The 27,652-nt window shown below is 40.7% G+C and overlaps 1 protein-coding gene across 5 annotated transcripts in view; it reads right to left on the reverse strand.

The window, feature by feature from the left end:
* Dnm3 (dynamin 3) overlaps positions 1-27,652 on the reverse strand; it is a 464,195-nt gene that overhangs the window by 338,725 nt on the left and 97,818 nt on the right. For all 5 annotated transcript variants that reach the window (XM_060364575.1, XM_060364572.1, XM_060364573.1 and 2 more), the window contains exons 3-4: positions 9,380-9,529; positions 8,191-8,394 (exon numbers count right to left, since the gene is read on the reverse strand). In XM_060364575.1, the coding sequence (XP_060220558.1) occupies positions 8,191-8,394; positions 9,380-9,529 (354 nt within the window). The remainder of the gene's footprint in view (positions 1-8,190; positions 8,395-9,379; positions 9,530-27,652) is intronic.

Genomic DNA, 27,652 nt, shown 5'->3' on the forward strand with positions numbered 1-27,652 from the left:
CTGCAGTTATCCTTTTGCTTGTAGCAATGTAACTCCATCCCCATCTTCATCTCTATGTGATGTTCTTTCCTGCCTCTCTGTGTCTCAAATATGCTTCCCTTTGTCTGTCTATAAGAATACAAGTCACTGCCATTTAGGACCCACACAAAACCCAAGATTGTCTCAATATCCTTAATAATACTTGAAATGTGCATACTACTTATCATGTTTTTTTCTACATGTCTATTTTGAACATGATGATGCACATAATTTATAATTAACTTGTCAACATACACTTTTTAACCAACTATACACTTTAATATCCTTCAGTCATATTTTAATAAAATGGCTTCTCTGTGTCAAATAATCTTAATTTAGTATAAAGCAGAACTGTCTAAAATAGGCTACCGCTCAAAAAAAAACTGTATAATTTTATATCTTGCAGTATATAATTCTAGTTCATATACCCTTGAATAAAGAATAGTCCCTTATGGTCTAAATAGGTCAGCATTTTTAGCTAGCCAAGGACAAATTTTTAGAAAAGATATATATGGCATGGTGAGGAGAGACCAGGCCAATCAACCCTGAGGGCCAACAGGGGAACAGATGTCACAACTAGACTGTCCTCACCATGTAACGTTCGCATGGAAAGCTTCTGGCTATTGCAATTGTGCAGAATGAAGAATGTCTGTGGGAATGCTAGAATAAACACCCCTGAAAAGTCTATTTTTCCTGAAGCACTAAGAAATAACATTGCCAAAATATACTTTTTCAAAGCAGAGAAATTAAAAACAGGCTTGCAATGATCTGAAGAGCACTTATCCCAGAAAAACAGATTAATCTCAATAAAAACAACAGCCTGGGTGGTATAGCAACCTGCCCTGGTGCCATCTCTAGCTCCTGCTCTGTATTCATCTGGAAAACCAGAACCTCTGCCACCAGGGTAAAAACTGGCTTCTTGGTGAGCCTGGACAAGGCATACTGGACTGGAGAGTACCAACGACACAATTTCAAAACAGTTGTTATTATTTAGCCTATAGAATAATTCCCTAAAAACTGTCATCCCCATAGCTTTTCCTTATTTAACCTGACCTTGGAGCCCACTCTATACAAAGGCCTCTACCCCAGGGAGTATTTGTCAAAAACAATCAGTGGCAATTATTTAACACTGTAGCTGCTTCAGGCAGTGAGAACAAGTGGGGCAAAGAAGTATCTAAGCAAAAACAAAAAAAAAAAGCAAAGTTTGAGGTGCTGGGTTCACAGGGGCCTTTAAGATGTTTGTATATAACCATAATCAGAACAGACATGAGGAAACCCTGTTTTCACCCACTGGGCTCTGTATTAGCAGAAAGTGAAAGGAAAGGTGGGCTGTAAACTCAGAATGGGTGCCATGTACAGGGAGAACTGTTGACTCCGATAGGAGGAAACTGTTGTAGAGCTATTCGCCATCTGAGAAGGGAACTGAGCAAGACTGGAGTGGCTGCAGACAGCAGAGAGCCCTGGTTCAGGAAAAGCGCTCATCAAAAAAGTAACAACATCTGTGACAAAAATCTCGGGGGAGGGGAGGAAAGCTGGCTGCGGGGGGGGGTGTCAGAATCTGCCCAATCTCATTACTCAAGCATTGCTTCCTCGACAACAAAAATACACGTGAAGAAATTATGACTCATACGAACGAAAACAACTGGTTAATAGAAATTATTCCTGAAGACATGCATAATATTAATATTAATATTAATGATGGCTACTTAAATTTGTTCAGAGGACAAAATAAATTATATTTGGAGAGCTAAGAGAAAGTGTGATAAGGAGTTTTGCCAAATATGGAGTATCAGTAGAGAGGTTTTGTATGTATGGAGCTGGGAGTTGAACCGAAGGTCTAATGTACGTTGGTCAAGTTTTCTTCACCCTGCAGCAGAAAGTGTGGCTAGAGCACAATGACAAGGGCATTGCAAAGCCTATGTTGAAAGAAAATATTTGTACTTTAGTTGTTAGGAGTAAATAATGGTTTGTTTGCTAAAAGTTCGTCTCCATTCTAGATGTCAGGAGATCTACAGGACTCAGCAGCCTCTTGTCTGAACTACCATCACTGCTCCACTTCCTCGCACCAGCACCACCTACACCTGGCACAGTGCATCTCAGAGGCAAGAGTGATTGGCCACCTGTCCAGAGGGGCCGCACTAAATTTTGGAATGACTGCCCTTGTGTCCTCTGTCTAAATGATCTGCTGTCTAAAGATGAGATGCAAGACAGATATTTTGGATGCAAATCCATTATCTTCTCATATTTCATTCCCACCAGCAGTGGAGGAGGGTTCCCCTTTCTCCACATCCTCTCCAGCATGTGTTGTCACTTGAGGTTTTGATCTTGGCCATTCTGATGGGTGTAAGGTGAAATCTCAGGGTCATTTTGATTTGCATTTCCCTGATGACTAAGGACATTGAACATTTTTAAAGTGTTTCTGTGCCATTTGATGTTCCTCTATTGAGAATTCTGTTTAGCTGTGTGCCCCATACACTTACGGACACCTGATTTTTGACAAAGATGCCAAAAGCATACAATGGAAAAAAGATAGCATCTTAAACAAATGGTGCTGGTTTAACTGGATGTCTACATGTAGAAAAATGCAAATAGATCCATATTTATCACCCTGCATAAAACTAATATCCAAGTGGATCAAAGACCTCAATATAAAAATGGACACACTAAACCTGTTAGAAGAAAAGGTGGGGAACAGCCTAGAACTCATTAGCACAGGAGACAACTTCCTGAACAGAATACCAACAGCACAGGCTCTAAGAGAAACAATCAATAAATAGGACCTCATGAAACTGAAAAGCTTCTGTAAAGCAAAGGACATTGTCATCAGAACAAAATAGATTGGGAGAGGATCTTCACCAACCCTATATCTGACAGAGGGCTAATATCTAGAATATATAAAGAACTTAAGAAGTTAAACAGCAACGAATCAAGTAATCTAATTTAAAAAATGGGGTACAGAGCTAAACAGAGAATTCTCAATAGAGGAACATCGAATGGCAGAGAAATGCTTAAAGAAATGCTCAACGTCCTTAGTCATCAGGGAAATACAAATCAAAACGACCCTGAGATTTCACTTTACACCCATCAGAATGGCTAAGATCAAAAACTCAAGGCATAACACATGCTGGAGAGGATGTGGAGAAAGAGGAACCCTATTCTATTGCTGGTAGGAATATAACCTTGTACAACCACTTTGGAAATCAATCTGGCACTTTCTCAGACAATTAGGAATAGCGCTTCCTCAAGGTCCAGCTGTACCACTCTTGGGCATATATCCAAAATATGTTCAAGTACACAACAAGGACATTTGCTCAACCATATTGAGCAGGTTTATTTGTAGATATAAAAATTTTAAATAGAGTAAAAAACAATTCACCACAGATATTTAATAGCCAATATGAATGGACTTAAAAATCAACAAACTTGAAATTAAGTCACCTGATGTTGCTTCTCCCAATCTGAGAAAAAGAAAGAAGAAAGATAAAGGTTCAGAGACCTGTGAGCGTTATCCATCACACTGCCAACAGATTCATAGTGGGAGTCTCAAAAGAAGTGAAGGAAAAGGTGGAGAGGGGGCAGTTGAAGAAATGTCTAAAGAATTTCAAAAAGTTAATGGAAAAATATTTATCTACACATCCAAGAGGCTCAGAAAACTTCAAGTAAATTCAATAACATCTATAACTATATTCATCAAAATGATTTCTATTGCTGTGATGATGTAGTGTGGGCCAAAAGTAAGGAAGGAAAGGGTTTATGCTTCAACATTACTGCTCATCACTGAAGGAAGTCAGGCAGGAACTCAACACAGCAGGAACCTGGAGGCAGGAGTTGCAGCAGAGGCCATGGAGGGGTGCTACTTACTGGCTTGCTCATCATGGCTTGCTCAGCCTGCTTTCTTATTGAACCTAGGACCACCAGCCCAGGGATGGACCATCCGCAATGGAGGCACTTTGTTGTTGTTGTTGTTGTGTTTTGTTTTTCAAATCAGGGTTTCTCTGTGTAGCCTTGGCTATCCTGGACTTGCTTTGTAGACCAGGCTGGAGGTATTTTCTTAATGGAGATTTTATCCACTCCATTGTGTCATGTTGAAATAAAACTAGTCAGCACTGTCTATCAGAGACAGAGGGAGCAAAGCGTACCCATTATGTTTACTGACTCTTAGAAGAGACACAGCTGAGTTTTGACCACAGAGTTAGGAAGGGAGTGGGATAAATCATTGTTGTGGAATTTAAAAAACAAAGCAGCAGACTCAGAGAGAGCCCCTCTGCTGCCTGCCTTTGGTTCCCTTTCCCCTAGCCGGGCCACCTTGTCTGGCCTCAGTGGGAGAGGATGTGCTTAGTCCTGCTGTAACCTGAGGTACCAGGGTATCTTGGAACTCCTTGGGGGCCTCCCCTTCTCTGAGAAGAAAGGGGGTTTGAAATGGGGAAAGGGAGCGTGAGGGTGAGACTGGGAGGAGAGGAGGATGGATGCTGGGATCGGGCTATAAAATGATTTAATTAATTAATGGGGAAGAAACAAATCAGAACAAAATGTAAGCTGAGAATTCTCTTTCAAAGTCAAAAAGCAAGACACTCATAAATAAAATATGAATGCATCTCTTACTTGACCAGCCTACAGTACACTCCAGTCTTTCAAGAAGATGCTAACTCAAATCCTCACAAAGAAATAAACGGGAGTGTAATTACTAGTTGGATAACCAACATAAATGTTTCTCTTGCTTGTTTATAGCACTTTTTCCCATATCTCATCTGAAAGATACCAATATAAAGGAACAGTTATATATCTATGTTGGTGGGTGTGTAATGTACAACATCTTGAAGTGTCTAGAAAAAGCCAGTATTGCTAATAATGCAAATAAGTTCAGTATACTGTTAAAATTAAGTTGATACCAATCAAAACAAAGTTGTTGTAATTAAATGTCAAGAGTATTCCTAGAGAAACTGCTAAGAAAATAACTTCAGAAACAGGTAAAAGGATGAAAAGAAACTGAAGGGGTACAATGGATTTTTGACACAAAGAAAGACATTATCAGAACATCAACGACATAGTATATAACCTAAAGAAACAAAATAACAGACATAGATTCCAGCTATGAGTAATGACAGCAAATTTAAATAAGTTAAACACTCCAACCAGAACGCAGACATTAGCCAAATGGATTTCATTACTCCCTTAAAACTCAGAGCTCATCCAGAAAGAATGTAAGGGTTGGAGGATAGAAAGAAGTGCTTGGCAATGCCTTCTAAGCACAACATGACTGTCATAGCAGTCATGAATGCACAGTACCACCAATAGTTAGCCATGGATGGTTGGTTCCTCACATCACTGCTGAAACCTTGACTAGTAACAGACTATGAGGAAGAGGCTCAGTATCCAGTCTTCTAGCTACAGGCTTTAGTGGCTAGTTCCAACCCCATGGTCACACGGACAACCCAGGTTAAGTTCAGTGGGACTTAAAACAAAAAGTCATAAATATGGGAAAAGCTTTGCAGGCACCATGGGGAGCTGGCAGGGTCAGGAGGGGCAGAAGGTCAGTGAGACGAGGTAAAGGGAGGAGTGGTAGGAGTGGGATATAGACATGTACAAACTGTCAACGCGCAAAAGTTGTCAATAAAAAGAGGCACATTTCTTTAAACATAAAGCCTGTTATCGTATAGACATATTTAACATATTAAGAAGCTACATTTGTTAAAAAAAATCAAATATGTGCTCCAACTGAATATTGTCTACAATAGACACATTTGGTTTTGAAATGACTAAAATAATTGAATGTAAAGAATAAAGAGGATATATATGCTACCCCAACATCAACCGTGTGAGAACAGGAAGCACAGCAATATGAAACAAAGTAAAAGTTTCTAGAGGACATTCATGATGATAAAAGGCAATCCAAGAAGAAATGACTATTGCAAATGCATCTAGAAACATAGCAACCCTCCCCTGGAGGGAAAAAACTAGCATAAAGGAAAAAAGAAAAAAAAAAAACTAAAAGGATGATTCAGCAATAGTGGAGATTTTAATGCTACTCTTTCAATAAGAGAATACCAGACACAATATCAATAAGAAAATAGCAAATCCAAAGCAATACTAAAACCCAACTAGACCTAACAAACATTTGCAGAACATGTTATTGAGCAACAGCACAAGAAACACATTATTTGTCGCAGTGTTTACTTTTACTAGGTTTTGTGAAGTCATGAGGATGACAGAAAAATATAGACTTTTACACAGTATCTATGGGAGAGAAGAGCAAGTTTCAAGGGGGTGAAGCCAAGGCAGAATGGAGGAGTCAGGAACTAGGTATGATTTCACCTGTCCTCCTGCAGGAACCTTTGTCTGGGCTGGTTACACGTGGTTTTCTCGAGAGGTAATGGCACTACATTCAGTAAAGTCAACAGTGGAAGAACTCTCTGTGCCCTAACTCCGCAACCATAGCCCTGCCTCTTGGGGACAAAAAGGCTGTGGACAGGCATGGCATAGTAGCTACATTGCAGTCTGTGTCTAAAGCTGATGCTCCTGAGGCACTGGTACTGAAAAGAGAGTACTGGTGTGGGTCCTTATCTGGGCATCGATAGCCTTCATCTGCACTATCCTAAGCCCACATCTTAAGGATGTTGGAGAAAGCCAAACAGAAACAAACCAATTGTTATTTCAGAACTTGAAAAAAGCTCCAGAACTGGAGCGCCAGGGACACAGAGCTGAAAATCGGAGAGGGGTTTCATACAGGACGCTGCTGAGCTCCAGACCCTTCCTCCACCATCCATAATGTACAACCACCCTTCCTTGGCCAAGTCAGATGGTTTTCAGACCCAGACCCTAGGTAATGTCATGTGAAATCAGAGAGATTAATAAAGTATATGTATGGTACCTAGTGATGAAAACTACTTTCCTTTCATCCCACTGGTTCATCCTTCCTCTTGGCTTCAAATACATTGTGTATATGATCTACTGTAGACCAGCTCAAGGCAAAATAGTCATTCTAGCAGCTCAGCACTTCTACTAACTGAAGTGGCCAGGTCACAGCACAATTACTATGTGTAAAGCCTACTGACCCCCGGAGCCCAACCCTGCACATGCATCAGCTTTTCAGTGTTCCACTCTCACCAAGGAACAAGTACCAGAGAGCCAGCACATATTTGACAAAGGCTTCTAGCATCTGAGACAGAGACCAAGGCAACCAGGAAACGATGCACTCCGAGATTAAGTGCATTATAAAAGAAGAATCTGCGAAGGTTCTAATTAAAATCTTTAATTGCTGCACTCAAGAAGCCAAGAGCAGTCTGCTATTTGTAAAACATAAAAATAACAGGCATAAAGTAAGAAAGTGCTCTCAGAATTTCAAAACTCCTATCACAAATGAAAAATTAATTAGAGGAGAAAAGCTAGTTGAATAAATCATAAAAATATATAGAACAAAAAGACTGAGAAATGTACATCAGAAGAGGGACAGTTCAAAGGAGGGAATAAGAAACAGCAAGAATTAAAAACAAAGAGAACAAACAAATGGGAATTACTGATGATAACAAAAATTAAGTCCTAGGTTTGAGGACCATGCGTCTCTTGCTGAGAGCACACTTCTCTGAGTGCCTTGGCCATTACTTTAGACACATGCACTCCAAGATGGGCCACTAAGGTCTTTGAGGATCCTAATTTCTCAGCTCAGAGAAAGGAAAAATTAAAGCATCAGCATAAGGAAGAGGCTTTTCTGGATTCTGACCTATAAATAACAAAAAAGTCCCTGGCTTTAAAATATATATCAAATAAATACAAACTAAATAATCTGTTGTGCATTTTGTTGTTGTTGTTGTTCACATTTCCTACTTTCAAGAAACAAAAGACAGTAGAAAGTGTTCTCATAAAGACATTTTGGAAACTCCTACAGTAACTATGTCAACAGAATCCTGCTGTTGCAGAAGTTTGTTTTATTAACCTTTAAAGTTAAGCACTCCATGAGGTTTAAAACGGTCTATGTTCATGGTTTTCAATTATGTTACTTTTAATTATGTAGTGTTTGTATTTCCTAGTTATTCTTTCAGCATCTGAAATATAAAATATTTACCAACATTAACCTTGTTGAATTTTTGAAATTGAGTCAGGAGAATTTGGGCTAGGTGACCCAAACTCCTGCGCTCTTGCCATGATTCTTCCTCATCATAATGGTGACACACTCACCTTGAGGATCAACATCTTTGGCCAGCTTCAGTGCATCTGAGTTTGCAAGATCAGTGTTGGCTGGGGTGACAGCCAAGATCAGACAGTTCTCCCTCGTGATGAACTGCATAATCATTTCTCTGATCTGATACTCAATATCCGGCGGCTGGTCTCCCACGGGCACTTTTGTTATTCCAGGTAAGTCAATCAGCGTTAGATTTAACACTGTGTGGGAAAGAATGGAAGAGTCTTACAGATATCTTAGGTCCAAAAGACACCCACAAGGTGGTCTAGAAGACACCGTCAATGCTGCATCATCTACCACTTAGCTCAGCTTTACGTATTGGGCATGTGAATGGCTCCATCTCAAGTGCAGAGATAGAAAAGCATTGAATACGAAATGAGTTTGCTAGTTTTCTCTATTTTTACGTGATTGTGCTAAGCCAAATGATCATCTTAACATAATCTGAAAGGCATTGATTTCCATGTCTAACCAGTTTGCTGAGAGAGCTCGTCATACCCTGGCTGTCATAACTAGGTGGCTCTAATTAAAACACTGAACAATAAATGCATATGCTGTCTGCCAGTCTTGCGCGTTGCCTTCAAGTGGTATAGAAATTCACAGGGTAGCGTTCACCCTTCCCTTTGAAAGCGTCATATGTCATCTGCAGAAGGTTGGCCACTTAGCCTGTGGGGAAGCTGCAAGCCATTTGTGGTGCTCTGTGTGGAGTGAGTGGGCTATAACAAGCAGCCAGTGGCAGGGTGATCCAGTCCAACCTGACAACTGTCTGCTTGGTGTGGGTACTGAGCCCTTGTGGGACCCAGGCTGACAGTCTGGGGATAAAAGTCGCACTTGATTCTTCCGGAATAAAATCAGCAAAACTAAAAAAGCACAACAGAGAAGGACTCAAACACAGTCTGAAGGTAATAATAATAATAATGCAAGTTTTCATGTGCCTACCTTGCAATTTCTGATTTCTGAAGGTTTATAATAAAAATAAAGGCATTTTTTTCCAATTCCCAAGACAATTACAATATGTTATCAGACCCTTCCTGTCTCTCTCTAGTCTGAGCTCTTTGAACTGTAATGCAGGCATCGGGACCCAAACGTCCCAGAAACCCCGCACTGTTTGCCTGTTCTACAGTGAATGTGCATTTGTCTACTGGAAAACATTTGAGGAAAATCATTCAGGTTGAACGTTACACTTACCATGCGGTGAATAGACTCGTAGGTTAATGGGTATAGGAGAGATGCCTTTATTCATTCCCGTCACTCGGTCTGTTTCTGCCTCAATCTCATGGCGAACTTCATCAAAATCCGTAAATTTTTTTCCTTTGCAGTGTAGAAATTCAGCATATTCTAAAACATAAAAGACAGAGCTATGCATCAAGGAAGCAGTATCCTGTTCAAGTACAAATCAAATCAGCAATGTTGTTCCTTGGCTTTCAGAACAACTCAGCAGTTAGTAAGAGTCATCACGCTCTTAAAATAGCAAATTTGCCGATTTCCACATAACCATTAAGTCCTATAAGAATTTCCTGAGCCATCAAGGCTAACAAATGATTAGAAATAATTGTGGCCACTTAAATTATAAAACCAAACAAAATGGTACCCTGCTATTAAAGACCTTGGATCTGGCGTGCACACAGCACCTACCTATTAATACTATACTGCTGGCCTCTCCTTTTTCAACCTTACCATTCTAAAAGGTTGGGATGCTATGCTACACAAATACATCTTCAGAAGCTAGGTGACTTAGAAACAGCATTTGATCACTTTTAAATGTAGTGCTTTAGAGTTATCAACATACTATTCAAAATACCTTATCGGCTGGTATAACATGTTTTCTCAAGGAAAAGAAAAGACAACATATCACATCAAAAATATGTGTCTGCAGTCAATAAAAACTGCCAAATAGTTTGAAGAAAGAATTCTAAAATAACTATATAAATAACAAAAAATGGTGGGTTGCTTGGTTGGTATTTTATTTTCTTTTATTCCACTTGTTTAAGCAATGTCTGGCTATGTGGTCCAGGCTGGTCTGAAATTTGCTATGTGGCTGAGGCTGGCATCAGGTCTCCTAAGTACTGGCCTGGGTCTCCTAAGTACTGGAATTAAAGAGGCATGCCAACACTATACTACCAATTTTGATATCCACTTTTGAAGATAGGTATCTATGAAAACAAAACTTTACAATAGTCAGAACAGTAAACAAATCTATTTTTATTTTTATTTCTCCAAGCTGAAGAAAGTTGATGTTTGGTTCCATCAAACATACAATAAAGCTGAGTATTTTGGGCTCAATTGATAGTTGAGGCAAGGAAGGACGGCCTTTCTACCTGTCTTGCCATAGACAATGAAAATTCATCCAATAAAACTGGCCAAAGCCAACAGGGACATTGTTTTAGAATGTGGCACCTCTTCATCAACCACCTCAGTATCGACTTGAGGTGCCACAGAGTATCATAAAGCTAACACAGGCTTTGTAGAGTAGGTACAAGACTGTACTTGAAATGCTAGGAAGCACAAAGATAAAAAAAAATGGGAAAGGACAGGAAGTAGGAAAAAACAGGAGTAGGAAAGGACAGGAAGTAGGAAAGAACAGAAAGTGGAGCAGGAACAGAACACTGAAGTTTGGGAAGAACTTCATGCCCTATAGGAAGAAAGAAGAAATCAGAACCTTAATTATGCCAACAAATCCCTCTGCTTGAACCCATTCACTGATGGCAAATTAGAGATTGGACCTCTTGTTTGAGAGCATAAAAGTCAGTTTTAATTGGAAAATAATTCTTTATGCTGACATAACATCAGCTTCCTTGTCTCATTCCATTGCTCCAACCGTTGCCTTCTAGTGCCACACAGATGATGGTCTAGCCAGTGAAGAGACCCGGGACTCATCTGAATGTCCACAGTCAGAGGTCACGTCCTTCCTGGGACCCTCATCACCTGCCCTTACTTGTCTGATCACTGCTCATGTCTCCTACCAGAAGACAAACATTTCCCAGCTCCTCCCTAGCAAGGGGGATAAAAAGGAATGAGACTCCTAAAGGGGACTCAAGGGCTCTGCTTCGAGCCACCAATGTTCTGAAATGAGTTAGTTTCCAAATGCTAGAACAACAGTCACAGACTAGCATGATTGCTGTCTTTCCTATCAGCTCTACAGACAGAATTTATCTCTTCTTAGGTTCTCCACACTATAATTAGTCCTGCTCTCTAAAAGATACTGAGCTAACTCAGACAGTGCATCCTCTTGATGCTGACGTCCATACAATAAAAGTCCATCAGGCCTTGGGATATGTCCTCAAGAGATCACTTTGTTTTTCCTACAGTTTTACTCTACCACTTGCCATTGGTATCAAAATATAATTCACCAGCAGATGGGGCCTTCATTACATTCTCCATTCAACTTGCAGGAATGTGAGGGTTCAAAGGTAAGCATAAGGTCAACAAACAGGAAAAAAAGAAACTCAATCTCAAAATAAATAAATAAAAATTAATATTAGAAAGGGCCCAGGATCTAACTCAGTGATGTGTGGATGCTGAGCATAAGCAAGGCCCTGAATTTGATTCCCAAATGCAGTGAAGAGGTGGAAAGAAAGCAATTTAAAAAGAAATAAAACTGCTTATTTTCCAGTTCAATAGAGTCTGGGGGAAATGCACTCTTGAAGACTTGCTGCTATCCTAATTATTACTATCAGAAAGTCCATAGTGTCTCCATTGTGGCCATATTTTCACCTGTTAATAAACTTGAGTAGAATAACTGGCCAAATTGCAGAGTAGAAATGACTGTTGAGTGCTCTTCCCTAAAGGAGAAACCTGTATCACACTCTCTGAGACCTAAGGTCCGTCATGGAAGCGGGGACAGAAAGTCCATAGGAGGGCTAGGGAGTCCTAGAAAACACTGTCTTCTGGATATGACATGCTTGACGGAATCACGAACACAGCCGCTATGGTGGCTGCTACATATAAGACACAAAAGTACAATGAGTTAGTGGAGAAGAATGGTGTCTTTAGGAGTATGGGGGGGAAGGGAGCCAAAGGGATTGAATATGTGTATAATGCATTATGTAATTGTGTCAAATTGTCAGGTAAATTAATAAAAACTTAATGACCAGTTTTGAGCAGCACAAAAGGGGGTTTCCTTTGTTGCCACTAGATGGCACCTGCTTGCTTTCTCTGCAGGAACCTTACCAGTGTCCTTCTAGAAGGCTGTAAAACCAACGAGGTTTTCAAACCAGATTTAAATTCGCTTCTGGACTCCTGAAAGCACCACCTCTATCTTGGAACTTGGAGAGTCTATGTGTCCAGGATCATTGGAAACCTTTGTGTCCCACAGGTGGATTCGGGGATGTCTTTACTTACTTAGTTTTTAAACAAATCTCTATTGAAATCTATGTGCAGAAACTGGGTCTTAATAAAGGGAAAGAAACATCTCTTGGCTAACAAGGTTACTGGCTAGTAAAGTTACGGAGTAACCATGTGTACCTGCCCAAGGATAAAGGTGGCAGACACAATACAAGACAGGGGGTGATACATATTGTGGGAGATTTGGGGGTGATATTTTTTGTTTGTTTAAGTAAAGGTTCTTTGATAGGATAAAGTGGCATTTGAGCAAAGAATAGGAGGGATCAGGCTAGCTCTGTGTGTAAGAGTTTGTGGACAGAGTCAATGAAGACAAAGCATGCTGGGCTTGCTGAGGAGGCGCGAGAAGGCTTTTAAGGCTGGAGGGGACAGAGACCCATTTGCTTTTACCCTGATTGGCAGGGGTTAGAGTGAAAACACGATGGGGTCAAAATGAGTGACACTGTGTTACTGTGTTGAGGACAGACAGTGGGAGCTTGAGGAAGCCGGTGCTAGAAGAGTCCAAGTCATCGTTGGAGGAACCTGGCGCCTAGGCACCAGAGTGAGGTGTTGAGAAATGGCTGGATTCTAATATGCTCTGCAGGAAAAATAAACAGGAGCTGCTGGTGGGTTTAAGGGGTGCCAACAGCAGCTTTAGAAGAGTCAACCTCACAACCAGAAGAATTCTGAAGTAGAAGAGACTGAAAGGGAGGGCTTGGGACTGGCTGGGGAAGGAGACAGAAATCAGGAGTCTGGGTGGAGAGTCACTGAGCTGCGTGCTCTCCCCAGCACAGGAACGTCTGCTCCTGCTGAGGTTTGGACAGTGCTGTTTATTCAGTTTAATCTAGTGTAGACTTCCCAGAAGATGGCAGTCAAGTGCTTGCAGCCAAAAGAGGTGGCTTTTTTTTTTTTTCTCTAATTAGTACAAAAATGCCTCTGGGGCTACATTCCTGGAGTCTGTCATGCAGGGAGAAGCCTGAGCTGGATAAATATATATATTTGGAACTTGTCACACTCAGGCAAGCAGTGAGAGAGTTAGAAAAGGCTCCGGGCACTGGTCCCCAGGTGTGGGAATCAGGAGCCATGATGGAATGGTCAGAGAAAACTGAGGAGAGCTGAGCTGAAGTCCAGTAAAAAATTGAAGACCTTCCAGGCCCTTCAGGAAGTAAGAGAAGTCACAGTGGAGGTGTGAGAGAAATGATGACTCAGTTAGGACTGTAGGAAACTGAAAAGCCAGGAAGTAGAGACCGGTGATCAGCAAAGCTTTTAAGTTTTGTTGTAAAGGACGAAGAGCAGCAGAATGTGAAGCTGAGAGAGCTTGTAATACGAGCAAGCACACAACGTGTTCACAGACTAACACTGACAGTTTCCATCCAGCACCACGGGAAGGGTGACAAGATGACAATACAAGGAGAAGCAACAATACAAGGAGCCGCGTCTTAGGGAAGAGGCAATCAGAGGCCGGAAAGAACAGGACAACCCCACCAGCACATCTGTCAAGCAGGATAAATAACAGAACAGGTCAGAGTGAAGGTGATGGGCGTGTGTGGCATCCACCTGTGAGGGAGAGGACTGTCCATGCTTGTCTGTAATCAATGACTTTAAAAACATTTCTGGAGTTGACAAAATGGCTTAGTGCTGCCAAGGCGGACGACCCGAGTTTGATCCTGGAACCCTCATGGTGGAAGGATAAAGTCTACTCCTTCAATGTATCCTCTGATACACACACACACACACACACACACACACACACACACACGAAGGCACACACATGCTCAATAAGAAATCATGTAAAGCAAATGTTTTGTTTTGTTGAATGGGCTAAAGAGATGGCTTGGCAGTTAAGAACACTTAGTGCTCTTGCAGAGAACCGGGGTTCAGTTCCTAGTACCCACATGGCAACTCATTCATCTGTAACTATAGTTCCAGGGGAGTCCAGCAGACTCTTCTGTCCTCCACAGGCATGTTGCATGTACATGCATGCATACAAAACACTCACACACATAAAATGAAATAAATCTTTAAAAATTAAATGAAGCTAAATTTAACAAATAAAGTATGGTTATTATTTGTATAATATTAGTATTTCCACCACAATATAAATTAGAGAGAGAGAGAGAGAGAAAGAAAGACCCTACACCAGCCAGCTGTAGCAGCATTCTAAATAAGTAACCAAAATAACCATAGCAAGGATGTTAAGTTGGGTTTAACCTATCCTATCTCTGGGCCAGATCTGCCTAGCATTGTAGGAAAACCTATGGAGCCAAATCTTACAGGATGGGGGGTGTGGGGTGGGGGACTGGTGCTTTACAGTTTGGAATATTCAGTTAAAACCAGCAGAGCCACATTTTCAGAGATGCAGTCTGTAATCCATCCTCTACACGATCTGAGACTCACAGGCCTTCATCCCTTTGTATCAGACCATATGGTGAAACTTGACAGGCCGGGGTCCTCCTTTCTTACTACAAAAACCGGGTTCCCGTAACTGCAGTTCATGCCATAGGGTTAGAGTTCTCGGCAGCTGAGTTCCTCCAGCAGCAAATCCGGCTACCCAATGCTGTTAAGGGATATCTGCACTGGGTAGCCAGGCCATAGACAAGTGGAGAGCAGAGGCCCATGAACCGTTTTCTGCGCACTTGACCGCTGGTGCCAGCAAGAGGGGAGAAACATCGGCCATTGTAAGGTATCACAATTCCCAAGTAGATCTTTGTAAGCAATGCAAAGCGCTGAAGATCATATCTAGCATCCCAACTGTTCAAAATACGAGTACACGAAAAGCTCAGAGAGGGTTATCACAAAACTAATGCCCCACTCTGGGAAAGCAGGTTTGTATCCGTGTAGGCGTGAAAGAAATTCTAATGCTGATTCTAAGCTAAACTAGTAGAACGGGGTTTTGAGCCGCTGAACAGCTCAAGACTTTTTAAGAACCTGGTGAAAGTGTGCCTTCTGAGTCTTTTGTATACGATGGTAAACTATTTTTCTTGAAGGTCTCTAAGGCACAATCTCATTTCATGATTTTTGAAATGCATTCTTTCTCATAGAAAAGAACAGTTTCCAGTGATGGGCTCTCTTGCTCCATTCCCAGTGTTCTTTTCACTCCAAATGCTGTTACATGAAATGGTCTCTTTCTCCGACAATGCCAGGCTTCAGGCCAGGATCTATCTGAACAGGCAGTGCATTTAATATCTTAACCATGAGCTGAGATAAAGGATGACGGCTGTGTGTGCAGAAAGCCTGAAACCCTGGAACTCATCACGAAATTCTAACGCGGAGCAGTATAACGTGTCAGACGGAAACGCTCACCGTGCCTTCAGTTTCACAAAGCAGAACTCTTAGTTTTAAATACTTTTCCTGTTTTCTTAATGTCAGGATAGCCTGTACTGAAATAACGATAAGATACACTCTATAGCAGACAATACTAATAATGGGAAGAACAATCTTAAAAACAGAGCTATGGCGCCTTTCGTTTTGCTCCCCTGTGCAACAATTAGCACCGTCATTTTGACTGGTCGTGAAAAACAAATTATGCTAGGTTAAACAACTGACAAATTGTGTGGGAGAAGGATGAGATGGTTTATGCCTGGGCATCGGTCCAACCATCTGAGAAAAGCACAGCGTGACCATAAGAATTTAAATGTTTCCAATATGCCCCTTCCACGGGGAAAACATGTATATGTTTCAATTACTCAAGGTTAACTAGAAAGCAGCAATTACAGAGAAGCAGTATCCAAGCACTCATCAATCTTTATTCTGAGAACTGTGGTCTACAGCATTTTATCTGTAGCCTTAGTTTTGAATTATTCGGTTAATGCTGTTTTATGAGCAAAGGGCTCCAGTGAAAATTGAATGTGTGCAGCACATAAGCAAGAAACACAACCCAATTAGCTTGCTTTTCTGGTTATAAATGATACCTTTGTGTGACTGTAAACATATTTCCTCAAAGGCAGAGGCTACACTGTATGCTTCTATCCTTCCCTAATGCCTAACATAGTTGATGAACATCTTCAAAATTCCTCCTTCTTTAAAGGAATCTTCTTTGCAGGTACTATGGAGGAATGCCAGTTTTAGACATCAAAACTTCCACCCAGGCCTGAAGGTCTAGAACGGTGGGTTAGATAGATATGTAGGACTTGGACACGAAGCGGAAGTCAACTGTCTTGTTCAAGTAAACAAAGGGAAGTTGTTCAAGTAAACAAAGCATAGGCAGGGTGAAGGGTGTCTAAAGATATGAACAACCTTAGTGGGTGAGAATCGTGGCTCCCATTAGAAGGGTTTAAGGCAACGGTGCAGGGTGGGAGTAAGGAGAGCCAAATGTTCACAGAAGGGTGAGTCTCCACCAAGAAGGGCCACTCGACAGGCTGCTCCTCTTCGGGAATGTTCTTCCTCCACCTGTGCATGTGTGGTTCCTCACTGTCGTTTGCTTCATACCCAAAACATTAATCCTTTAGACAGGCTTCCCAGACCAGGGTAAATGAAGCCACACTCCATCACTTAATCCAACTTATTTGTTTGGCACATGTGGTCATTATTGTGACCACATGTGAAGTGATTTGGTTTGTTTGCCCGTTTGCTTCTATTTATTGAGTATCCCCATCCACTGCAATAGAAGCTCTGAGAGGATGAGAAACACCATCCGTCTTACTCTTTCTCTTCTCCCAGTGGCTAAGCCAGTGAAATACATCTACTGTGCAATCTGCATACATTTGTTGACTTGACGGACAGAGTAAATCTGTGGATGAATCAGCAAATGTGAAACGAAGCTTGAGGTATTTGTAGGTGGAAAGACTGTCTCAAAGGTGGCTTCTGCTGTACGGAGACTGCATATTTTGAAATATCCAGGTAGACTTTTAAGTAATCAGTTAGAAATAAGGGTTGGCATTTTAGCCCAAGAGTCATGACTGTGAGAGTCGCATATGTACTGAAGCTATGAGTGGTGATGGCTGTCAAAGGGAGAATATAAAATGACTCCAGAAAGAGCCCTGGGCAGGTGCAACCTTCAAGGTCAGGTAGAAGATAATGTGTTTGCAAAGCTGACAGAGAGGCCAAGAGGAAAAACAAACAATGTCTGTCATCATGGGAGCCTAGATGTAGAACAAACTTCGAGAACACTCAATAGCACTGAAGGTTGCTGAGAAGAGAAAGCCTATTCACATCATTATTGGCGTGTTCTCCAACTGGGTATGCGCTCATAGTCTGCAGTGACAACACACACTGCTCTATTCTTTAAAGGAATCTACTTTGCAAATACTTTTCAGGAATGCCAGTTTTAAAAGGCAAAACTTCTAGTTGCAATCTAACCATTTATTGCTATTCCAATGACTTTTGTGATAAAATACTTTACCTAATTCTCTGAGGTTTGTGTCCTTATATCTCTTCTCTTTCTGACAGCTTTATGGCCATGTCTTCTTGCAGTTGGCCATGCTTTGCATTTTTTAGTTATTTATTTTTATTTTCTCTTCATGAGTCGCTTACGTGCATGTTCGTAAGTGTGTCATGTGATTGCAGTGTCCACAGAGGCCAGAAGAGAACACTGGATCCCTTGGAACAAGAGATACAGGTTTCAAGTTATCCTATGGGTACTGGGAACCAAACTCCAGTCCTCTACAAGAGTAGTCAGTACTCTTAATACCAAGCCATTCCTCCAGCCACGATGCTTTGGCTTTTAAAGCCCTAGCCCCATTTTAACTATACTTTACTCTATACTGTGAAAGCTAATATAAGGTGTGTGACCTGAGTCTAAAATAAGACCAGAAGGAACACAAAGGAAGGCCAGTGCCTCCCAAACTTGTGAGGTTTAGAACACAGACTTTGTCGTGTCTGTGTTTCTGGATCCCTGTGGATCTTTTTTCTTCTTCCTGATCATCAGCTAAATTTCAAAACTGAAAAGATCAAGAGGAAGGTTCTGAGAAACTGGGCTATTCCAACCCCATCCACGAATGACTGAATGTACAAATTCAGAAGCAACAAATGATTCAATACTGCTTCTTAACAATGCAGGGAGCAACCAGTCAGGTAAAGATCTGTAGAGCAATTGAAAGTGAAATAAGACTGTTGTAAAAATAAGTAATCGAGTTTTTAGACAGAAAATACAACAAAATATTATGTGTGAAGAGTGAAAGTATTAGCTCGCCACAAAATCTTAAATGCAAGAAATAAGTTAATAAATGAAATCAAGTAGCAGTCATACCTGAACAGCTTATAATTGTGTAATCAAAAACATTTCCAAAGAAAATGAGGTAGTATGCGCAGAGCTGGAATACAGACATGTGACAATGAGATAGAGTCTTACTTACTGTGTAGCCCTGGCTGAAAATCAGAGAGTCACCTGTCTCAGCTCCCATAACACTACAGTTAAAAGAATGTACCACCATGCTAGGAAGTTGCTGTATCTTAATTTCTTAACTGTTACACACACACACACACACACTTCTGTTTTTCTATTTTATACACAATGTGACAGCATTTCATCTAAGTAACTAAAGATCTTCAGTATACTTAATGGGGCCCTCAAATATCTTCAGGATAAATTTCTGGAAGTTATTATTAGCTAAAAATGTAGCCAAGTTGATTCTTGCAAATGTTGTAAGGTTTAGGTGGAAGTTTGATTTTTTTGTGTTGTAAATGTCTTTATCCAGTGTCATTTATTAAAAAGATTATTATAACTCTATTTAATTGCCTTTCTTGAAAAGCACTTAGGTAAATCTCTATGAGTACATTTTAACTCTATTCCCTTAACCTATGTATCATTCTGTAATTGTCATGCTACTGAACAGTATAGCTTTCTTACTCTTGAAGTAGTGTTAATTCTTTAACTTTACTGTTGTTCTGCAAGGTTGTAGAACACGATGCTTTGGCTTTTAAAGCCCTTATTTTGAGCTTTTGCATTTCCAAATAAATTTTAGAATCAGCCACTCATGTTTTATAAAATAATTTTAAAATTGTAAGAACGCTCAGAAAAGGTTTCCTTCTCTGGCCTAAGCTACACAGACACACATGGGAGTGGTGGGGGGGGAGGGATATAGAGAGAGGGGGAAGGAAAGAGAGAGACAGAGAGAGGGAAAGAGAGAGGTTAGTTAAAACCCTAAAGAATTTTTTGAGAAATGCCTCTCTAGAAGATATACTAATTTTTTGTCTTTATAAAAGTGTTTTTAATTTTTTAAATTTATTTTTATTAATTATAATTTATTCACTTTGTATCCCAGCTGTAGCCCCCTCCCTCATCCCCTCCCAATCCCACTCTTCCTCTCTCATCTCCTCCCATGTCCCACCCCATGTCCACTGATAAAGGAGATGGTTCTTCCCTCTCATCTGACCCTAGCCTATCAGGTCTCAGCAAGACTGGCTGTATTGTCCTCCTCTGTGGCCTAGTAAGCTGTTCCCCTATAACGGGGAGGTGATCAAAGAGCCAGCCACTGAATTCATGTCAGAAACAGCCCCTGTTCCCCTTACTAGGGAACCCACTTGAAGACTGAGCTGCATGGACTATATCTGAGCAGGGGTTCCAGGTTATCTCCATGCATGGTCCTTGGTTAGAATATCAGTCTCAGAAAAGACCCCTGGGCCCACATTTTTTGGTTCTGTTGCTCTCCTTGCGGAGCTCCTGTCCCCTCCAGGTCTTTCTATCTACCCCTTCTTTCATTAGATTCCCTGCACTCTGTCCAAAGTTTGGCTATGAGCCTCAGCATCTGCTTTACCTGCTGGGTAAAGTCTTTCAGAGGCCCTCTGTGGTAGGCTTCTGTCCTGTTCCCTGTTTTCTCCCTCTTCTGATGTCTATTACATTTGACTTTCTGAATGAGGATTGATCGTCTTACCCAGGGTCCTCCTTCTTGCTTACTTTCTTTAGGTGTATGGATTTTAGTATGTTTATCCTATATTATATGTCTAATATCCACTTATAAGTGAGTATATACCATATGTGTCTTTCTGCTTGTGGGATACCTCACTCAGGATGATCTTTTCTTGTTCCCACCATTTGCCTGCATATTTCATGATTTCCTTGTTTTTAATTGCTGAGTAGTATTCCATTGTGTAAATGTACCACAATTTCTGTATCCATTCCTCCATTGATGGACATCTGGGTTGTTTCCAGATTCTGGCTATTACGAATAAAGCTGCTATGAACATGGTTGAACAAATGTTCTTGTTGTGTACTTGAGCATATTTTGGATACATGCCTAGGAGTGGTATAGCTGGATCTGGAGGAAACACTATTCCTAATTGTCTGAGAAAGTGCCAGCTTTATTTTCAAAGTGATTGTACAAGGTTACATTCCCACCACCAGTGGAGGAGGGTTCTTTCTCCACATCCTCTCCAGCATGTGTTTTCACTTGATTTTTTGATCTTAGCCATTCTGACGGTGTAAGGTGAACTCTCAGGATCATTTTGATTTCCCTGATGACTAAGGACGTTGAACATTTTTTTAAACTGTTTCTCTGCCATTCGATATTCCTCTATTGAGAAGTCTCTGTTTAGCTGTGTACCCCATTTTTTAAATGAATGACCTGATTTGTTGCTGTTTAACTTCTTGGGTTCTTTATATATTCTGGATATTAGCCCTCTGTCAGATATAGGGTTGGTGAAGATTCTTTCCCAATCTGTAGACTGTTGTTTTGTTCTGATGATAGTGTCCTTTGCTTTACAGAAGCTTTTCAGTTTCACGAGGTCCTATGTATTAATTATTGATCTTCGAGGCTGTGCTGTTGGTGCTCTGTTCAGGAAGTTGTCGCCTGTGCTAATGAGTTCAAGGTTCTTCCCCACTTTTTCTTCTAACATTTTAAGAAGTACATTTCCAAACTTTAATTAATTAATTAATTACAATTTATTTACTTTGTATCCCTGCTGTACCCCCTCCTTCATCCTCTTCCAATCCTGCCCTCCCTCCCTCTTCTTCTCCTATGCCCCTCCCCTAGTCCACTTATAGGGGAGGTGGTCCTCCCCTTCCATCTGGCCCTAACCTATCAGGTCTCATCAGGACTGTCCTTCATAGTCTTTCTCTGTGGCCTGTTAAGGCTGCTCCCCCTTCAGGGGGAGGTGATTAAAGAGCCAGCCACTGAGTTCATGTCAGAGACAGTCCCTGTTCCCATTACTAGAGAACCCACTTGCAGACTGAGCTGCCATGGGCTACATCTGTGCAGGGGTTCTAAGTTACCTCCATGCATGGTCTGAGTTGGAGAAGATACATTAATTTTTAATGTCCTAGTCTAGGGAACTAGCTAATTTGGTAGTGTGTCTTTGCTGAGCAGGCATGAAGCTCTGAGCTTAACTGTAACCACCACATAAATGATGTGATAGCACATGCCTGCAATCCCAGGACTTGGAAGTCAGAGGCAGGAGAATCATAATGTCAAAATTATCTATAGCTACACTGATAATTTGAAGCTAGCTTGGATTCATGAGATCCTTATATGTCCTCTGAACTCTTCTCAGTAGAGCTATCACTTTAATATTGTTAGAGTCTTAAAAAAATGTATTTCATCAATTTTACCTATACACTCTCTAGCTAGTCAAAGCAAAATAGCTCTATGAGAGCACATATTTTTATAAGAAAAAACTATAAAAGAATAAAAACATTTTATCTTGTAAATTCTTTAGCATATTTGAAATTTATTGAATATAATTAAAATGCAAAAAAAACCTTATTTTGACAAATGTCTTTGTTTCATCACGGCAAAATTATCTATGACTCAGACCATAAATCCTACTGAACCATTCCTTGAAAAGTTTTGTTAAATAAAAGGAATAGCTAAGTATTGGCCAAGAATTTTTAAAAAGCCCAATGGGATCTATGAATTCATATAAGAAATATCTAAACTGAAATAAATAACTTTATAATATTTTAAAGTCTCCCTTGCTGGTCACTGGGGCTTTTCTTGTTCTTGTTTTGTTTTTGTTGGTTTTGTTATTGTTTTTATTCCAAGATAATTTTTGTAAAAACAGCTGGTACTCAGAAAATACATACATACACAAATATCTATATCCATATCTATATCTACAAACACACATAGTCATCAGGTTAGATAATGCCAGTAACATCAATGTGGTACAAATGGGGAAAAGCAAATTGAAGTCATGATCTGACATCCAGTGTTATTGTTTTCCAAATCAGCTTACATGAACATTGGTCCTTAGCTATACCAGCCACCAGCTTTCTTCATGAAAATTTAGTACTAAAAAATCTGTAGGTTCATTTACATATATACACACAATTATATACATTTACATACACACACATAGGGGGCTCTAGCATAGGAAGCAATAACTTTTAAAAAAATTATAGGAGTTGGAAAACGGATAAAGTGTGGAAAAGAAATGAAAAACTATATTATCTTTCTTGAAAAGTAAGGGCACTGAACTAGGAGAGTGTTTAAAAGCTGTGTCTTGGGCTAGAATGATAGCTCAGTAGTTAAAAACATGTACAGCTCTTGCAGAGGACCTGAGTTTGGTTCCCAGCACCCATATCAGGTATCTCACAAATGCTTATAATTCCAGCTCCAAGGGATCAGAGATGGCCCCTCCAGCCTGTACACACACCTGTACAAAGGCTCACACACAGAGATATTCATAATTAAAAATAAAAGATTTAATATGTATTTGTGGGTAATATCAAAAAGAAGCTTGACAGTAACTTTCCTATCATATAAATATGTCACCATATAAAAAAATAATTGGAGATATACTCTAATACTTAATTGTTGTGGGATGTTTTGGTTTATGATATGTAAACATGTTTTTGTTAAAATTCCAAGTTGGGGATTTGAGTTTGTCCACACCTGTTAAGTGTCTCACGCAGAGCATGATCTTTGCCAGGCAGAATTAGTTGATTCTGAGGACTTTAAGGGGTATAAATAAGACAGCCCAGAGGAAGAAGGCGCAGCTGCTTGGAGGAGGACTGCCTGCTGCTGGTTCATTTGCTGTTTGCTGATTTGCTGGTTACCTGGACTTCTGGATTTCTGGACGGCTGACATTGGTATTGTCCCCAAAAGAGTCCTACAAGCCTACCCAGCAGGAAGTAGCAGAGAGAGCTCCACCCCCTGTCCCCATTAACCTTCTTTCCCTCCTACTGGGTGTTGGGGGGTTGGAAGGGAGGTAGAAGTGTTTAATAACTCTAAATAGATTTGTTAAAAAATCAAGGTCAACACTTAATGACTGCTATTTAATATTAGCATTGTCTTTCTCCCAACTGTAAGTTGATACATATATAAGCCATTCCTAAACAAAAAGAGGTTTCCCCTTTTTCATGGAGTCAGTCAAGCCCGACCTCATTATTGTAGTGCTGTTTCCTCATCATGTAACTTGTGAAGTCATTTCAACCTCTGCAGGCCTCAGTTTCTCACTGGGAAAACTGATGTCTATTTCCTATGCTGCTGTGAACACAAGAGAACATCATTGTCTGCCTCAGTCACCAAAGTTACCCGGTGACTACTGACGCGACCTCAGCAAATGTATACTACATCAAATAATAAATAGCTTCTCCATTTAAGAAGGGAGAGCTCATTTGAAGCTGAAACGGTCTAAAGGGGATTTATGGGAAGCAAAGGGTCTGCACTAGATGCAGGAACAGAGAAAAGCCAAAATAAGAAGTTGGGTATGGTAACTGGTGCCTACAATCCAGCACTCAGGAAGCTGAGGCAAAAGGATTGGGATTCAATAGCAGCCTGGGCTACACAGGAAGAAATCACCTCAATTGAAAAAGAGAGAGCGCCAAAATGAAAAAAAAGAGAGAGAACATTCAGTATTATAAATCAATTATTAATAAATCAATTATTAATAAATAGCAAGTGAATCGGGGGCAAACAACAGTGTCAAATAAAAACTGTGTGTGTGGAATGCAGAAATGAAGATCAAAGCATTGTGGAGGAATGCAAGAGACGGAACATACCACTCTTCACATAGATGTCCTGAGATAATACACATAAACCAGCATCTCCCATTTTGTACAGGAATGTAAAAAGTGGGGCCATTGTTTCTAAACAATCAACAAAAAAGCTCCAATTTGACGAGCACTTCATTTGGTTGCTAGAAGCTGTGATGAAGAGGTTTTCTATAGGAGGAAAAACTAAATTTTGACAAAAGCTTCCTGATTCTTCTTTGTCAGTGTCTTAAAAGAAGAAATCGAAGAGCTAATTGAGGGTCATTAATAGACAACGATGAGGGAAATTTAGAAGGAATGGGAGTTATGAGCACATATATGCAGCATTGCCCTTCATGATCCCGATGTGAATGCTTCTGATTTTAAATGCAGTCATTACATAAGATAGAAAGCACTGCATGAAAAAAATTCATGTTCATCCCAAAGATAATTTAGGGAATGATTTACACAACTTACCAAAAATTGTTCCACTGATCACATTCAAAGCAACAATGATAATAATGAATAATTTTGTGTTTTGTGTTTTGTTTTATGCATCTTTTCTTTTCTTTCTTTTGTTCTTTCTCTCTCTTTTTTTTTTTTTAACAGGATATCACTTTATAGCTCAGCTAGCCTGAAACTCACTATGTAGACTAGGCTGGTTTCAAACTCGTGGCAATCCTCCTGCCTCAGGCTCCTGAATGTTGGGATCATAACTGTGAGCTGCTATATCTACCACTCTAACTTTTTTGTTTGTTTGTATATTTGTCTGAGGCTGAGCTTATTCTTGTGGTTTCTTCTCCTGTGCAGCCTCTCCTTCTGCTTCCGGAAGAGCCAATTCCTTTTCAGCGAGGATCACTGCAGTGTGGCAGAGGAGCTCAGGCATGGGTTACCCTGACTGTGAGTGCTGTACTTCAGCACTGCATCCTGAGTACTTGGTTCACTTGTAGATGCTCGCTGACTAGGGACTCTGAATCCAAGCCCTTAAGGTCAGCATCACCCTCTACATTTGTAAGCATGTATAACAAACATTCTTTGGGGGGCCATCAACCCTGTACCCGGCCCCACAGTTCAGCTTGGGCTCACCTACCTACTGTTACATCACCAGAATGGCACCCACTGCTTCCTTCAAGTGATATCTTTCAGTGGCTTTTTGAATACGCATACCCTTGATGTCTCAAGAGTGTCCTTATAGGGAACAAGAAAATGAAATTTTTTTAAGAGATTTATTTTTTATATAAAATTCTGCCTGCATGTGTGCCTGCACACCAGAAGAGGGCACCAGGTGTCACTGTAGATGGTTATGAGCCACCATGTGGTTGCTGGGAATTGAACTCAGGACCTTTTGAAGAGTAGCCAGTGTTCTTAACCTCTGAACCATCTCTACTGCCCCAAAATTTAAACTCTTGATATGTATGCTTTGGTAAGGTTTCTGGGTCAAGAGAGTAACCAACCATTTCAAAGATCACCTCAGGCTAACTTTAAAAAAAAAAAAAAAAAAAAAAAGGAGCCTTATATACATATTCTTAAAACACATTTGTTATATAAGCCACAAAGTAATTTGCCACATGATGCCTCATGTTAATAGCCACGGAAATCCTGGAGTATTCTTATCCAAGCGAGGCTGTAACTTCTATGTGTCCCAGTTTCCCCCTATATAAGATGAGCACAATAGTAGCATCTTAAAAAGCTAACAGCATCAATGGTTTCCAGGAGCATTATATTTTTCTTTGTTTCTTTTGCTGTTCCTACAGTAAAATACTCTGACAAAAACAACCTAAAGGATAAAGGGGTTTTTTTGTTCATAGTTCAAGGCACAGTCCATCAAGGTGAGAAAGTTAAGGCAGCAGGAGCTTAATTGATCACACTGCATTCTCGATCAGAGAGAGAGAGGGCTGAGTGCATGGTTGCTGCTCAGTTCCCCTCTCCATCCACACAGTCAAGTCCCCAGCTGGAGTTATGGAAGCTCCCACGGTGAAAAGTCTTCCTCGCTCTCCTAAAGCCAGCCATCAAGATAATCTCCCCAAAGGTATGCCAGAGAACCATCTCCAGCTAAGATATGCCAGAGAACCATAACCAGGTAAGGTATGCCAGAGAACCATTTCTAGGTGCTTCTAGATTCTGTCTTAACTCTGTTCTTTGTCAAGGTGACACCCAAGCATGTCACTTTGAAACTATAACTTTCTACCCTTTGTCCCCACAGGTTCAGTACCATAGTCTAAGATGCATTAAGACCAACTTTACGAGTCCCCACAGTCTTCAACAACTCCAACACTTTAAAAGTCCAGCTCCTAACGTGGCTAGCCCTACCTGTCCAGCCCCACATTTATAGCCCTCTCTCCAGGGCCAGCTCAACTCCATGCCCAAAGCTCTTCTTGGCAGGTGTCCCACGGTCCTGCTATCTCTAATATCGCAGAATCTCGACTGTAACTTAAGCTCCCCCTTCCCTGCTACATGCATTGGTCTCTCAGTCTCTTTGCAAGGACAGTGCGACATATTGCCTGGCATCAGATCCATAGTTTTTCATGCAGCTTCCATGCCTTTGGAAGTAGCACCATATAGACATCATTATCAAGATGGAGGCTCCTCTCTCTTAGACAACAGCTGTAATCAGCTTCTGTGTTTTAAAACTGGGGAAACACTTTCCTAAGCAGGCACTTCCAAGGAGCAGGGAACCCTTCCCACCTAGTTCCTTCCTTTAGATGTTGGGCATTCACAATATGGAGCCTCCAGTGAGTCAGATCTTACCTTCAAGGCACATTTCCTAGTGTCTCGGTGAAGCACCAGAGATTTATGTTCAGTGGTGCTGTTTTCTTTAGCAATTACAGTTGCTTTCTCAGCAGTAAGTGACTGTTCTCCTGTCTTGAAATTTCCTCTGCCAGAAAATGTTTATCCATTATCCTTAAGTTTGACTTTCCACATGCTCTCAAGACATTGGCAGAGTGAAGCCATCCATAGACTACCACATGAATGGCCCCTATCTCAGTTTCTGATTAGAATCCCTGTTCCCTTCTAAAACCCCGTGAGTCAAATCCCACTCTCCCCATTCTCTCAACATTATTGTCTCCCAAGGTAACTGCAAGAATGGCCCACGAACCCCTGCTTCAAGCACAGTAGGACATTTCTAGCCCCAAATACCAAACTCTTCTACATTTCAGCACAGCATAGTTCCAATGGCACAACAACCACTTGGACAGCTTTATCTACTACGCAATACCAGTTTCTGTCTTAGTTTCTTTTCTAGTTGCTAGGACAAACATTCTGACAAAAGCAGCTCGGGAGAGAAGGAGTTT

Source organism: Meriones unguiculatus, chromosome 11, assembly GCF_030254825.1.
Source record: "Meriones unguiculatus strain TT.TT164.6M chromosome 11, Bangor_MerUng_6.1, whole genome shotgun sequence".
NCBI lineage: Eukaryota > Metazoa > Chordata > Mammalia > Rodentia > Muridae > Meriones > Meriones unguiculatus.